General features: G+C 46.7%; 1 protein-coding gene across 1 annotated transcript in view; it reads left to right on the top strand.

The window, feature by feature from the left end:
• Positions 1-930: 930 nt before the first annotated feature.
• Positions 931-17,016, top strand: part of LOC123768898 (zinc finger CCHC domain-containing protein 10) — a 60,236-nt gene continuing 44,150 nt past the window's right edge. Inside the window, exon 1 of the mRNA XM_045759678.2 lies at positions 931-1,231. Coding sequence (XP_045615634.1) covers positions 1,194-1,231 — 38 coding nt within the window. The 5' untranslated portion in view covers positions 931-1,193. The remainder of the gene's footprint in view (positions 1,232-17,016) is intronic.

A 17,016-nucleotide genomic window follows, 5' to 3' on the forward strand; every position in this document is an offset into this window, starting at 1 on the left:
AGTGAAAAACTATGAAGATGAAATTAGGTACTTTTTAGTATTGATTTTGAATGATGTAAAAGTTGGACAGCTTTTCAATTCAGTAGGGAGTGAGTTCCATAAACTGGGTCCCTTTATTTGCATAGAGTGTTTACACAGATTAAGTTTAACTCTGGGGATATCAAAGAGATATTTATTTCTGGTGTGGTGATAATGGGTCCTATTACATCTTGATTACCTATTACATCATACAGTTTCATCTTGCGAACAGCTCCTCCCTGCCTGGGTGGGCGCCGATTTAGTATCTTTGCTTCTTCTGCTGAGATGACTAAACCTAGGTCCTGACATGAGTCTAATACAGAGTTAAAAGTGTTCTGCATGTTAGCATACCCAGTGGTTAGCATTCCTCATTATATCATCAGCATAACTAATGTTTAGTAGAAATTACCCACTTAAAATTATATGTTAGATTAAGGACCACCCAGAAATGCTATGCCTGTTAGCGGCTTTACAAGAATGTTAAAACATGTCTCCGTGGTGAAGTGGTAAGACACTCGCCTGGCGTTCCGCGAGCGCCTTGTCCTAGGTTCGTATCCTGGCCGGGGAGGATTTACTGGGCGCAGATCCTTAACTGTAGCCTCTGTTTAACTGAACAGTAAAGTGTGTACTTGGTTGTAACAACGATTCTTCGCGGTGGGGATCGTATTCCAGGGACCTGCCCGAAACGCTACGCGCGTACTAGTGGCTGTACAAGAATGTAATAACTCTTGGATATATCTAAAAAATATATCTCAAATCAATGCTATGTACTCTCTTAAATCCAATATACCTTCTTGTATATACAGTATATAAATAAATAAGTAAACAAATGAATAAATAAATAAACGGTAAATCAGGTTTAGGGGAGTTTGGGCTCTTGAGTGGGGCCAGAGAGAACGGTCAGCCCACCACAGCGTCCATCTGATAGACTGCACCCATCACAACATCTTATGCCACACCAGTGACAAGCCACATTACACCCGTGAAAGTGCCACACCAGTGACGAGCCACATTACACCTGAAAAAGGGCCACACCAGTGACGAGCCACATTATACCCGTAAAAGGGCCACACCACAACTCATCAGAATCAGCCTTGAAGATCAGGACAGGTACCGTCAGGAAGAAACTACGACGGGAATTTTTTCTCAGTTGCTCGACCAAATACTCGCTAACGATGCCTGTTGGAGCTGGTGGATTATTAAATTCTAAACCGTAAGTAGGTCACTAGGAGATTTTTAGTGTAATATATCGCATTCCATCAATCCATGCTTTCCATGATTCTTAAGATCATTGGGTAAGGTATAGGCAAACTTTGCTTTGAATATCTGTATAAGGAGCTGCTCCATTTTATACAGTCTTCCAGCTATATTTCTCTGTTCATTCTAGTTGTATTAGGTTAGCTATATTATGTTTGGTTATTGTGAGGTGAGGTTTGTAATGAGCAGATTGAAAGTGGAGCGCGAGTAAGATTACTGTGGGGTTATTTTGTCTTATTGGGGTCTCGTAGTGTACTTGGCTTCATTATCGACTCACAAATGTGGATCCCAAATTCTATTCCTGGGCATGACAGAAATGGTCTGGCATATTTCCATTCACCTAATGCCTCTATTCACCTAGCAGTAAATAGGTACACTGTTTACTGGCTACTGTTGGGTAGGTTACTGTTGTAGATTGCATCTTGGGTAGGGTCAGTATTATGAATTAGAATTTAATTAGAAGTAGAATTATTAGTTTGATCTTCAGTAGGGGGAGGGACGGCCTCTATACAAGCCTAAAGCATACACAGGCTTCCTGTCCTTGACTAAGTGAATTATTATTAGCATTATGCCTCATACTAGTTTGCCCCCTAACCTTAGGTAAGGATAGTGACTTGGATTGGGCATACAGGTAGGTGCTGAATTATTGAGGGGTCAAAATGGCACACAACTGAGAGAGAGAGATTAATTTAAACCCAGTATTGTATTGCACTAAAGTATTTATTCGAGTAATTGTAGCCATCCAGTCAGAGATGACTTACCCTTGTTTTACCCTTTCAGAAATTTTAGATACATTTAGTATTTCAGTTATACTTAGATTGGGGTTCATTTCTGATACTGCTTTTTTAGTGAAAATTTTCAAAGCAATAATATTAATAATAATACACAGAGAAATCAAATTAATGTGATATATCAATGAACAAATCCACAGGCGCCTCAATGAGGGTTCGAACCTATGCACTGTTCCCAGACGCGCTCTAGTCGACTGCACCACGACATGGTAAAAAGAATTCTTTAGACCATGTCGTGGTGCAGTCGACTATAGCGCATCTGGGAACACTTGATGAGGGTTTGAATAGGTTCGAACCCTCATCAAGGCTCCTGTGGATTTGTTCAATAATAATGATAATAATATATAAAATATTTCTTTGGACATTTTTTTATGGACATGATTATGATGATTTCATAGAAGATATTTTAATTCTGTCTAAAGTTACTAATCACACACCGCATTTTGGGCATATCTTAAAATTATTGTGTTATAATTTAATTAGTTTATTTTGGGGTAAATCTTAACACAGTGAGGTGTTAATTTATTTAAATTTAAACAACTAATTTAACATGGTGCTTTATTTTAGATTTATAGCATTAGTGGTAAATGTTTTAACACTACATAAGCAATATTTAATGTTAACAGTAACATATAAAACAACTGGTTTTATTAGGATGAAAAACAAAATTTATGGTGCTGTACATCAGTACTACGTATAGTTGAAAAATATATTTCTGAGGTTGAGAGAAACAACAGAGTTGGACAATAAATTATGTTTTATTTAAATAAACAAATTGTAAATAAGTAAATTGTATAATGCTAGAAAATTAAATAAATCAATAGGAAAATATATACAATGGGGCCTTGACTTATGATGCTAATCCGTTCCCAGAGTCGGATCGTAAGTCGAAGCGATTTCTGGGGGGAGCCCCGTCGGCTCCCCGGAGCTTTACCGGCTGATATGCTAATGTCAGACTGTGAGTGTACACGTCCCGGGGGTTCAGCTCTTAGAAAGTTGTTTGGTAGCTTTGGGTGTCGGTTAGCAGTACCCTGCCTGGGATTACCTGAGCGCGAGTCCTCTTAAAGTAAACGCTCGGGACCCTGGGAAACCCCTGGGGGCGCGCGGGTCCGATGGATGTGACCCCAGAGTCCCCCCACTCGCTTCCAGCGAGTTTGAGGGTTGCTCTCACCCTTTGTCTCTGGGTGACTCTCTGTTTTGCCTCCGTCTGCTGCCTGTGGAGTCGGTGACACCTTCGACCCGGAGTCCTGCGAGTTTGGTTGCTCGTTGTGGTTCGGTTACCCGGTTGTGCTAACAAAGCGGGTGCGGGCAGCAGAGGCGTTGCACTTGAGCCTTGGTGGTGGCAACGTTCTCGTGGTTTCCTCCCCGGGAGCCCCGGGGCTGCCCCGTTGTTGTTCGTTTTGGGACTTGGGGGTGTTGGTTGCTTCAGTTCCATCCACACCCCCTTGTCTTTCCCCTGGATCACCCTTCATGCCTGCATCCGGTTCCTTACCGTCTGTAGGTTCGGGGCGGGGTTTTTGGTGGTGTTGAGACTCGGGCAGTCTCGGGGAATTCCCCTTCCGGGGTAGTGACGGGGGCATTTGAGCCTGTTCCTCCAGCCGTGTTGTATGAGTCTGCCAGTGGGCTCCCTTCCTTAGTGTTTTCACGGCTGCCCCGGTTTTCTGGTACGGCCGGGGCTTTGGGGGAACGGCTCGGCCCCGGGGCCTGTCGTATAGGTTCCCGGGGCTGGGGAGGGGCTGACTTGGGGGGGCCTTGGCCCTGTTAGACCCCGTGGGTTTTTTTTTTTATCCCCCTCTAGGCGGGGCTTGTGGTTACGCGGAGTGGGGTTTTTCCTCCCCACTCGCCGTACGTGCTGTTGGACGTCGACCCCTCCCCGGGCTCGGTTCCTTGGCCTTTGAGTCGGTTGGTTCCGTCCTGTGGGTGGATGTTTCCTCCCACCCCTTTTTGGGACGGTGTTTTGGTCATGTTTTCCCGTTCGATGGGGTTCTGCGTGACTTCTGATCTCGAGTGCGCCTGCGCCTTCGTGTGCCTTCGGGACTAGTGTTGGCTTCTGTGTTCTCGAGGGTACGGGAAGGTTTTTCGCTACTTCCCGCATTATTGGACCGTCTGTCGGCTCCTCGTACTTGTCGCCCTGTTGGGCTACTTGTCGCCCTGTTGGGCTACTTGTCGCCCTGTTGGGCTGCTTGTCGCCCTGTTGGGCTGCTTGTCGCCCTGTTGGGCTGCTTGTCGCCCTGTTGGGCTGCTTGTCACCCTGTTGGGCTGCTTGTCGCCCTGTTGGGCTGCTTGTCGCCCTGTTGGGCTGCTTGTCGCCTTGTTGGGCTGCTTGTCGCCCGGTTGGGCTGCTTGTCGCCCGGTTGGGCTGCTTGTCGCCCGGTTGGGCTGCTTGTCACCCGGTTGGGTTCCTTTTTGGGCTCTTTGCTTCTTTGGCCGGTTTTATTGTTCCTGCTTCCTCTTTTGGCTATTTTTCTCGTGCAGTAGTCCTGGCTGGCGCCTTCCCGCAGGGAGGGTGTGCCGTTCAGCCAGCGTGTTATGCGCATGCGCCATGGAGTTTGTTTTGGTCTGGGCGGTGTTTCAGTGCTGGTGTTTTGCGCCCTTTTTGCTTCAGTGCTTCGCCTCTCGTTCTTCTCCCTGGCTGCGGTATGTGCCCCTTCGCGCCGGGGGTGTCCTGGTTCCCAGTTGTGGGGAGGACACCGCGGTTTTCCCTGTGTCATGGGTGTGGACCGCCTCCTTCGCCTCTCCCTGCTCTCCTGCGGGTCCGGCAGGGTCCGGCTCTGGCGTCTTCACCTGGCGGTGCTCCCAGGTTCTTCTGGGCACGGTTGAGTCGTGTCAAGTTTGTGCCACCATTCGCCAGGTGAGTTTCTGCGGTCTGGCGTCTTTTGGCCGGGCGCTGGATGCGGAGTTGTTTATATACCTGTCTTTATTTAGGTATATTTTTGTACGACTGAGACCGTTCGCACACCAGTGACTGTCCCATTTTTTTTCAACCCTTCCTGTCCCCCTCTTGTGCATGTCCAACCCATGCTGGAGTCATTCAGGGGACCCTCCTTTTAATGTTGTGAGGTGTGGGGGTTGTAGGGTTGGTTCTGTACTCGCCTGGTAAGGCTCCTGACTGTGCTTTCAGGATTTGAGCTCTGGCTCTTGGGTCCTGCCTATCTGGTAGAACTTGCGGGATAGTACCAGTCGAGTGCAGTGGTGCTATTGACACATTTGGGGAACACTGTATTACCATCAGAGGTCTGTGCTTGTTACACGACCTACTTGCGAGCATAAGCCTTCTTGCTGGTTCGTCCGTGGACTTCCAGGGCGCACTAGCCTGTTTTCGTATGGCAGTTCCGGCCCGTCCTGGTTGTGGGGGTATGTGGGCCAGTGGACTGCTCCTAGCAGCTGCCTGGTGGGCCACCCTCTGGCCGGTCTAGCCTGGCCTTGGGCCGGGCTTCAGGTGTAAAAGAGCTCCCAGTACCTCATCCAGCAGGTATCGAGCGGGATTTCTCCGCCGTCGGTCGCCTGGTGCAGGTTTCTGGGCCTGCAGGGTTTTGTCGTGTCTCCGTTGGCCCTGTCTGGGGTCTGCCTGCTCCGTTCTCTGCCTTTGCAGAAGGGAGTTGCTATTTACATGTTGCATGTTGCAGTGGTGCCTGTTGCTGCTGCTGCACGTGTGCATTGGTACCGTGTTTCACAGTGGCGTGTCCTTGTTCCTGTGTCCGGTTGTGGAGTGGCACTTTGCTGCCGTTTTGTGCCTGGGGATTGCGTCGGGGTTTTTCTGTCCCTGCCTGATTGTCCACCCCTGGTTGTTCTCCTGGGGTTTTTGTGCTTCTGCTCTTTCTTCCTGCCTCCTCTGCAGCAGGGATGTTCTGCTTGTGTTCTTAGGCGTTGGTCAGCCTGTGTCCTGTGATGTGCTTCTTTGTCTCGGTCTATTGCAGTTGTTCGTACCCCTTGGTTCGGGTACTGTTCTGGCGGCGACCCTTCCGCCTTCTTTGGTTTCCTAGCTTGCCCTGCCGTTTTTTTTTTTTGGGGGGGTCTTGCGATGTCTCGCGTCGGACCGGTCGTTTCTGAACTCCTGGCGGGCTTGCATGCTTTGGGGAGTTTTTCTGTTCAGCAGACGTTCCATCTCCTTGTGCCGCCTGGGTTTCGGTGGTCGCGCCCGAGATCTTCCCGCGGCTCCACCTTTTCCTGGGCTCGGAGGGGCCTTGTCGGGGCTGCTTATGTTCTGCCTCGCGGTCTCGCCTCCGGTTTGTGGTCGGGTGGCTTCGTGGTAGGTGTCCCACCTGCGTGCTTCTCTTGGCGGCAGTATGGGGTATTTTGGCGGTCCTTCCTTTTCCTGTCCCTTCTTAGGTGGTTACTGTGGTTACTCTTGTTAGCTTGGTTTTTTGGTGGGGGTTGGGGGCCGTCGTCTTGCCACATACTGTCGCCTCTTTTCGTGCGGCGCTGGCGGAGCCGCTTCAGCTTGCTTTCGGTCTTGGTGTTGCTTCTGCACCGTTAGTCAGCTGTCTTGTGCGTCGTTTCACCTCCGGCCTGTTCGTGCGCCGCTTGCACCGTCCTGGTCTCTGGTCAGCGTGCTCTGTCTTCTCCTCGGTTGGTAGTGCCCCTTTGGTTCCGGTGTGTTTTTTCGTTGGCTCTTTCCTTTGGGCCTTTGCCTCTGGGGGTCGAGTCGCTGAGTTTTCTTGCTCCTTCGGTTTTAGCGTTTTGGTTGTTTGGTGGCAGCAGTCTCCATCTTTTCTGGCGCGGGGTGGGGCTGCTGCATTCTGGAGGGGTCTAGGGTTTGTTGGTGCTTCGTTGGTTGGGCCGGGGGTGTGTCGTTTTTGTGTTCAGTGGCGGCCCTCCGCTGTTGTTTGCGTGCCACGGCGTTTGGGTCCGGAGCGCGTTTTACGTTGATCCGGTTCTGTTCTTCCCGGTTCGCGGGTGATAGTGTCCCGGGTGGTCAGCCGTGTTTTTGCGGCTAAGCTGCCTGTGTTCTTCCCTCATGCCTGTGGCGTTCGTGGCTTCGCTGCTCTCGCTGCCGTCTGGGCGACGTGGCCTTGCGGTCTTTCGGGCATGGATTTTTGGTGTTTGTGCAGGGGCCTTGCTCGCGGTTCTCGTGTTGTTCCCGGGATTTTCGGGGCTGTGGCGCCTTGGGTTGGCGTTTGCTGCCGGTTGTCTCGCCTCCTTGGGGGGTGCGTGGTGTCCGCCTCCCGGTTCTGTCCCTTTGACCTTCCTCTGTGGGTAGTTAGCTCCGGGGAGCCGACGGGGCTCTCCCCAGAAAACCAGCGTTGAATGTAATGAAACGCCATTTTCTGGGTGAGACCCGGAGGCTCCCCGGCAACCCTCCCTCCCTCCGGTCGGCGTTTTTCGCGTGTTTTAACATCCAGCCTCAGAACTGATGGGTGAATAGCCGGCGTGGGAGGTCTGGGGCTCCCCCTTCCCCCTCCCGGGGAGGGGGGAGCTGCGCAGACAGCGGCGCGGTGACGTATGACGTTATACTAGTTTCCTTGTTTTCTGTTGGAGTTCTATCCACTAGTTCGGCTTTAGGTAGCAATTTTCACCAGAATAGGGGTTTGTTTTGGAATGCTTACCTTTCTGGATGCTTGACCCGGTCGATGGCAGACATAGAATGCTTCCAACCACACGGGGGTTTCTATAGGCCATTGCTCCCCTTGCCTCTCTGAGGGGGCCAGGTTCTGGCTCGTGGTCCCCGGTAAGCCCTAGAACTCCATACACATGACTGATGCCAAAGTCTGACATTAGCATATCAGCCGGTAAAGCTCCGGGGAGCCTCCGGGTCTCACCCAGAAAATGGCGTTTCATTACATTCAACGCTGGTTTTTTATATTTTATTTTAAGTATCTATAGACAGATTCTAAGTCAGACAAGCAAGCAGTGAGCCACAAGCAAGTCCTAGTGGTATGCTTGCAAAATGTAGGAGAGAGTACCCCAGAAATGTCATCACTGCCTGATGTTGTAATGGAAGGGGACTCCCCTTCCAAACACTAACTCCTCTTCTCTTCCCCCTCCTCACCGTCTTCCATACGCTAACAAGAGTGTTCAATAATGGTAAGGTATAGTAAAAATATATGAGTAGTATTCTGTATAAAATGGATTTTTAAGTTAATAGTTTTGAGTAGTATTCTGTATAAAATGGATTTTTAAGTTAATAGTTTTGAGTAGTATTCTGTATAAAATGGACTTTTAAGTTAATAGTTTTGGGTGTGTGGAACGGATTAATTCAATTTACATTATATCTTATGGGAAAATTCATTTTGGTTTACAAATTTTTGGTGCAAGAATTGTCTCTTGGAACGGATTAAATTCATAAACGAAGGTGCCACTGTAATTATGTATTCCTTCTGGTAGAGTGTTTATGTAGACAGTGAACATTACTGGTGCAAGAACTGAACCCTGTGGTACTCCGTTAGTAACAAGTGGTAATTTATTGTGCACACCATATTCATCATGCGAATCATAGTTTATTGTGCAGCCCTTTCTCATCCTGTGAGCAGTAGTTTATTGTGCACCCCATATTTATCCTGTGATACCTGGTTGATACCTGGTTGATGGGGTTCTGGGAGTTCTACTCCCCAAGCCCGGCCTGAGGCCAGGCTTGGCTTGTGAGAGTTTGGTCCACTAGGCTGTTGCTTGAAGCGGCCCGCAGGCCCACATACCCACCACAGCCCGGTTGGTCCGGCACTCCTTGGAGGAATAAATCTAATTTCCTCTTGAAGATGTCCACGGTTGTTTCGGCAATATTTCTTATGCTTGCTAGGAGGACGTTGAACAACCGCGGACCTCTGATGTTTATACAGTGTTCTCTGATTGTGCCTATGGCACCTCTGCTCTTCACTGGTTCTATTCTGCATTTTCTTCCATATCGTTCACTCCAGTACGTTGTTATTTTACTGTGTAGATTTGGTACTTGGCCCTCCAGTATCTTCCAGGTATATATTATTTGATATCTCTCTCGTCTTCTTTCTAGTGAGTACATTTGGAGGGCTTTGAGACGATCCCAATAATTTAGGTACTTTATTGCGTCTATGCATGCCGTATATGTTCTCTGTATTCCCTCTATTTCAGCAATCTCTCCTGCTCTGAAGGGGGAAGTGAGTACTAAGCAGTACTCAAGACGGGACAACACAAGTGACTTGAAGAGTACAACCATTGTGATGGGATCCCTGGATTTGAAAGTTCTCGTAATCCATCCTATCATTTTTCTGGCTGTCACAATATTTGCTTGGTTATAATCCTTAAACGTTAGGTCGTCAGACATTATTATTCCCAAATCCTTTACATGCTGTTTTCCCACTATGGGTACATTTGATTGTGTTTTGTACTCTGTATTATGTTTAAGGTCCTCATTTTTACTGTACCTGAGTACCTGGAATTTATCACTGTTAAACATCATGTTATTTTTTTATGCCCAGTCGAAAACTTTATTAATATCAGCTTGAAGTTTTTCAGTGTCTTCAGCCGAGATAATTTTCATACTGATTTTTGTGTCATCTGCAAAGGATGATACGAAGCTGTGACTTGTATTTTTGTCTATATGTGATATGAGAATAAGGAAAAGTAGCGGTGCAAGGACTGTACCCTGAGGTACAGAGCTTTTAACTGCACTTGGACTAGATTTTATATGGTTGACCGTTACTCGCTGAGTCCTGTTTGACAGAAAACTGAGTATCCAGCGTCCTACTTTACCGGTTATTCCCATTGACTTCATTTTGTGTGCTATCACGCCATGGTCACATTTATCGAAAGCCTTTGCGAAGTCCATGTATATCACATATAAAACATAAAGATAAAGATAAACATAAACATAAACAAAGAAAGACAAGACAAAGAAAAGATAAAGAGAAACACTCTAGATCAGGCTCTCCTGCACCCAGCACTGCTGGGTGGGTAAACATTGGGCAGCAACGATTAGAGCCATGATCTACCGCATCAAGGTCCGGCTTCGTGACGAAACCACCTACACCGGGCCCCAATTACTAAGGAAAATCGTCGACATCACGAATGCAGCCCCATTGGACATCCGTGACGATGCTGACGGCGCTGTACTTCTCTATTCAAGCGAGCAAGCTCTGGAGCAACTGTTTGCACCAGAACACCAGGTTCCCTACGAAACTCCAACCTGATCATCACTCCTACCCGTCGCTACTTGGCTGAACGAACCATCTTCGTCAGCCACACGAGTGTCTACATCGCCACCCAGGACCCTGGCACTATACTTGATAGTATCAACACTAGAAACCCGGCTCTGACTGCTGCTACAGTCAAGGTCATCAAGAACGACGACAACCCAAGGCCTACTCTCAAGGTCACCTTCACAACAGCTGTGGCAACGACCCAAGCTGTGGAAAATGGATTTAGATGCCTGGATATTTCCATCACACCTGACACTGTAAAGAAGGAACGTTACTACAACATACGCCAATGCTTTAAGTGTTACAAGTACGATCATGATACCAAGAACTGCCAACAAGCAGAGGTTAAATGCAGCATTTGTACCCAGGATCATCACTTCAAAACCTGCCAGTCAACCACCAAACTGTGCCTCAATTGTGGAGGAGTTCACATCGCCGTCTCCATGGACTGCCAAGTACGACTAGATGAAATAAAAAAAACAGTAACTGCCAACCCAACAACCAATCAGCCGACGAGCTTCAATATCCAAGCTACATCGTTTCCAGTGCTTCCCAACGCTTCTGCTACACAGACGTCCACACAGGCCAGACCATCCCCCAATGGGGACCCAGGACACAGGCGACTGCAGCTCAGCCAACCAACTTGACTGTCAACCAATCAGCGGCCTCGACCAACACCACTCTCATCCCATGCCCGATCAGTGTAGCTGAGAGGGAGGCGGGAACAGACAACGCCAAATACGTAAGAGTACTGAACAGGCTGCTCGCCCAGAACAACCTACGCACAATGTTGATACCAGCAGACCTATTTCAACATCACAACGCTGCTTCAACCCAAACAGACCAGATTACAACACCACCAGCAACTGCAGTCATACCGCTACCACCCCCACCGGAGTCGAACCCAGCACCAGTCACCCAGGCAACAGCATCCACCCAGACCACCTCCACAGCAGACCAGTCAACCTCAACACCTGCCCCCACTGGCCGGGGGCGACGGTCGAAAAGGAAAGCAAAACGTCAGCAAGTGGAATCAGAGTCAGAACCAGATTCAGAACCAGAACCAGCACCAGAGTCCCAAGAAAAACTATTGCTTCCATCTGACGTGGATAAGGCCGTCATATATGTGGCCTCAGACTTCGACCCAAACCCAAGCAAATCAAGCAAGAAAAAGCCCTACTATGGCCTTTACCTCAATCATGATGGCGAGTTCAACGGCAACCGAAGCACAAGAATATTCCTTGCCTTAGAATGCAACAGGATCATCAACAAGCTCAAGACCACCTTTCCTCACCCTGTGTTTGTCCATCATGAGGACCGTGGAAACTATATGTAGACCTCAGCGCTCTGAAGAGAGAATACATCGACCCTAAATTCGATTTCAAGATGGGACAAGTAACCTTCCTGGAAGATGATGAAGACCCGACAGGAACACCAATACCACCGCTGTCATTTGGGAAGTACATGCGAATACCTTGTGGCCAAGACACCACCAAGCAACAGTGAACTTACCTCTCACCACCTCAATAAGGAAGACGCCTCCTCCAAGCCAGACAGACCACCTCAAGTGAACCAGGACGACATCACTCTGCCCCACCACTAGCCTCCTGCCGCCTTAGAAGAACCCAAGCTACAGGCTTTGACTGAAAAAACATCTCCAATCCACGGTGGACGGGCCACCGAACTTTCAAGCCTCCTCTCTCCAGATCCAAATCCTCTTCCAAGAATTTCATCGCCCCATCCTTCTTCCTCCCACACCCATCCTTTCCAAGCTCTTTGGAAATCAAAGCTAAAGCTAAAGTGTATATCACATCAGCATTCTGTTTTTCTTCTAATGCCTCAGTGACTTTGTCGTAGTGCTCAAGTAGCTGTGAGAGGCACGATCTTCCCGCTCGAAATCCATGTTGGCCTGGGTTGTGAAGGTCATTGGTCTCCATGAAATTGGTGACCTGACTCCTAATCACTCTCTCAAATACTTTTATGTGCGATGTTAGTGCAACTGGTCTATATTTTTTTGCCAATGCTTTGCTCCCTCCCTTGTGTAGAGGGGCTATGTCTGCTACTTTAAGTGCATCTGGTATCTCCCCCGTGTCCAAGCTCTTCCTCCACACTATACTGAGTGCCTGTGCTACCGGCACTTTGCATTTCTTTATAAATATTGAATTCCATGAGTCTGTACCTGGGGCCGAGTGCATGGGCATGTTTTCAATTTCTCTTTCAAAATTAAGTGCGCTCGTGTTGATATCAGTTATATTTACAGGGGTTTGAATATCCTGCATAAAGAAATTGTCTGGATCTTCCACTTTCATGTTGTTTATTGGAGTGCTAAACATGTCCTCATACTGCTTTTTAGGATTTCACTAATTTCTTTGTCATCCTCCGTGTATGAACCTTCACTTGTACGAATAGGTCCAATACTGGCAGTGGTTTTTTGCTTTTGATTTCGCATATGTGAAGAAATATTTTGGATTTTTCTTTATTTCCTGAATTGCTTTCTGTTCTAACTGCCTTTCTTCAGTTTGATATGAGTGTTTCAATTTCTGCTTGATTTCTTCAATCTCTCTATTTAAATTATTCCTTCTTTGACGGGAAATTCGTGTCTGCATAAGCAGTTCCATTATTTTCTTCCTGCATTTATAGTGTCGTCTGCGTTCTCTTTCTACGTTGGATCTCTTTCTGGCTTTCCTCAAAGGAACATGTTTCAGACAGACTTGATACGCTTCCGAAGTCAGTTTTTTTTATTCCTTCTGTAGGACTTGTATTACTTAGAACAGTTTCCCATGAAATGTTTGTAAGTTCCCTGTTTATTATCTCCCAGTCTATCCTTTTATTATTAAAATTGAATTTACTGAATAGTCCCCTCTCACTTTATCAACGTTTTAGGTCTATTCTGAGTATTGATGGTCGTTTGCACTTCAATGAGCTTGTGATCTGAGTATGTGGTATCTGATATCGTATTGTCTCTGATAATGTCTTCATTGTTCGTAAAGACCAGATCTAAAATATTTTCATTTCTCGTTGGCTCCGATATCTGCTGATTGAGTGAAAATTTGTCACAGAATCTAAGTAGTCCTCTAATCTGTGGTTGGTTAGGTTCCGATAGATTTCCTGGTATAATATTATTGTTTGCTATTCTCCACCTGAGACTAGGCAAGTTGAAGTCACCTAGGAAAATAATATCAGGTATCGGGTTCTCTAAATTATCAAAGCTATTCTCTATTTTGTTTATCTGTTCTGTGAATTCCTCAGCCGTTGCATCTGGCGGTTTGTATATTAGAATAATCACTAAATTTATTTTCTCTATTTTTAATCCCAGTACCTCTACCACCTCAATTGTATCGTTTAGGAGCTCTGAGCATACAAGGTCTTCCCTGATATACAGACCCACTCCTCCATGTGACCTAATTTTCCTATCACACTTGTATAGGTTATATCCTGGAATCCAGATCTCACTGTTCAACAATTCCCCTGCATGGGTTTCTGTGAAAGCTCCAAATACTGCATTTGACTCCATGAGGAGGCCATTTATGAACTGTACTCTGTTGTTTGTTCTTGTTTTCAGTCCTTGTATGTTGGCAAAGATGAATGAGATTACAGGCATACCTCAGTTTAAGAGTTCAATTGGTTCCTGGAGACGCCTCATATTCCGAAAACTCGTATTCCGAAGCTAATTTCCCCATAAGAAATAAAGGGAAATGAATTAATCCGTTCCTGACTACCCCAAAAACCCAACATCAAACTAAATTTTTATACCTAATTCATCTAAATAAACCTACAAAACTATGTTCAAGTTATTACTTACCTTGCTGTTGAATGCTGTAGGCATATGGAAGATGGTGAGGAGGGGGGAGGAGGAGAGGAGTTACTGTTTGGAAGGGGAGTCCCCTTCCATTATCACATCAGACAGTGAAGACCTTTCTGGTGTGCTCTCCCTGGGACGTTTTATCTGAGTGCCACTAGGTCCTGGTTGAGGCTCACTGCTCGATTTCCTCACCACAAATCTGTCCAAACCCTGGCTTTCTCACAAATAATGGCCTCCGAAACACTGTCACCCCTTAACTCCTTGTCGTGTATCCAAATTAATAACAACTTTTCCACTTCTTCAAGTATTTGTGGTCTTTGTTTCGTTATTGTTCTGACTCCTTTTGCCACTTTAGCACTCATAATCTCATTTTTCTTCTTTGGTGCATATTGTTGATGTGGCTTTGTTGTACTGCCTACAAAGTTCAACAACACGTGTACCGTTCTCATGCTTCCAAATGATCTCTTGTTTCTCCTCTATTGTCATCCTCACATGGGCTTTCTGGCCTTTATCCTTACCACTGGCTTTCTTGGTACCCATGGTGAGATATATAATAACAAATTGTATAGTCAAATCACCAAAAATCCAACAAAACACTGAAAATCCGCGAGAAGAATTGATGTGGGGTAGTCACTGGGCGCGAGACAATGGTAAACTGAGGGGCGGAGGGGTGGAGGGGCGACGATCGCCGAACCACCACGCGCTGGGTCGGCCTGTACGCATATAAACAAACTCGTGTCCCGAGGTAACCCTCGCGTTCCGAGACATATTTTTCGAGGAAATCCTGCTCGTATTCCGAAAAACTCGCATACAGGGACACTCGCATTCCGAGGTACCACTGTACTCTATTAGAGATAGTTTGAATGGGAGACTTTTTTGGCAAGCCCATTGTGCGTGGACATAATGAGTTTATTCTGACCAGTACTGATTGTTGTAGGGCAGTTGCCTGTCGTAGTTGTAGTTTCCTTTCGGTGTGTAATTGTATCTGTAATTCTGGAATGCAAGTGGATCTGGCATCCAGTTCCATACACTCTCCATGCTCCTCCTTTTGAATTCTCTTTCGGTCTGGTATAAAAAATTTATAGAGTTTCCTCCAAATTCATTATCCTGCTTGCCGCTCTTTATGTAGCGTTCTGTGCCTTTCACGTGAAAGTGTGGGCAGCTGAGGTCATAGCATTTTCTGTCCTCCAGTGAGGTTTGGCACATGTCAGGATGAAAAAACCTACATATTGATCCAAATCGACACTCACCTTTCCTAAGCATATTTAAACATTTTTTGGGATGTTGGTAACTGCATTCTAATCCTTTCTTATTACCAGCATATCTATGTCTGCATATGCCCTTTGCATAAAATTGGCATGTCTGTCCTTCTGTTCTGAATTGCTCTATCGGGAACCGTCGTAGTGTCTGTACCTATCGAGCTGTCAGTGCTGTCTGTTACACTTTCTAGTTTACTGTCATCTACATCCGGGCCTACTGAGTCAGAGGTTACAACTTCCTGAGTTTCAGCCTCAGTTTCATCCCTGACTATAGCCTCCGCCCCTGGTATATTAGAATTGTTGTTCCTTTCCCACTCCTTCTGGATGGCTGGTAGGCTTCCAATGAATGATGTTTTCCGATCATGCGTCATGTTATCTAGAAGGTTTTTTAAGATATTCCAAGCTGGCAGGTCATTTTTACACACCCAGAGCAAATGACCAGCTCTCAGTGCCATAGTGTTACTCCTGTACAAGCCGAATGAAATCTATTCTTACAGATATAACATTCAATTTCAATGAGAAATGATTGTGAGTGGTAGTTCATTTTGCACCCCATATTCATCCTATGAGTGGTAGTTCATTTTGCACCCCATATTCATCCTATGAGTGGTAGTTCATTTTGCACCCCATATTCATCCTATGAGTGGTAGTTCATTTTGCACCCCATATTCATCCTATGAGTGGTAGTTCATTTTGCACCCCATATTCATCCTATGAGTGGTAGTTCATTTTGCACCCCATACTCATCTTGCGAGTGGCAGTTATTATGTACCCAATATTCATCCTGTGAGTGGTAGTTCATTTTGCATCCCCATATTCATTCTGTAAGTGGTAGTTCATTGTGTACCCCATATTCATCCTGTGAGTGGTAGTTCATTGTGTACCCCATACTCATTTTGAGTGATAGTTCATTTTGCACCCCCATACTCATCCACAGGAAATATATTTTAGTAGCATTTTAATAGAAATTAAGAATAAAGACTCAGTTGGATTACAAATCCCTAATCAAAGTAAGAGCCATCACTAATTATCGTGACAAATGGCCTAGGCTTCACTTCTGCATCCGACAATAGTTTATTGTGCACCACCCCCATCCCCCCGCCACCCCAGCCTTGGGCAACTGGCATTGTAATGTGGACACATGACCCCCATCTCCCCTCCTCTGTTATCTATATAAATAAAAATGTAAATGTTCGTTTGTTCAAAATCGCTAATCTCCGAAAGTTCTTCATCGATTGCTTTGAAATTTTGACACAACGTTCCATTTGCATCCGAGCGGGTTTTCATATACATACTATATAGATGGCATGTCTGTGATGGGAAAAATATACTTTTCTGGGGGGAGCCCCGTCGGCTCCCCGGAGCTATCCCAGGCTGATATGCTAATGTCAGACTTTGGCATCAGTCATGTGTATGGAGTTCTTAGGCCTACCGGGGACCACGGCCAGAACCGGGCCCCCTCAGAGAGGCAAGGGGAGCAATGGCCTATAGAAGCCCCCGTGTAGTTGGAAGCATTCTATGTCTGCCATCGACCGGAACAGGCACCCAGAAAGGTAAGCGCCCCAAAACAAACCCCTATTCTGGTTAAAATTGCTACCTAAAACCGAACTAGTGGATAGAACTCCCCAACCGAAAACAAGCAAACTAGTGTGACGTCACACACTGCCGCGCCGCTGTCTGCGCAGCTCCCCCCTCCCCGGGAGGGGGAAGGGGGAGCCCCAGACCCCCCGCGCCGGCTACCCACACCTCAGTTCTTGAGGCTGATGCTATAGGCGATGGTC

The sequence above is a fragment of the Procambarus clarkii genome, chromosome 64 (assembly GCF_040958095.1).
Source record: "Procambarus clarkii isolate CNS0578487 chromosome 64, FALCON_Pclarkii_2.0, whole genome shotgun sequence".
In the NCBI taxonomy this organism is placed as follows: Eukaryota; Metazoa; Arthropoda; class Malacostraca; order Decapoda; family Cambaridae; genus Procambarus; species Procambarus clarkii.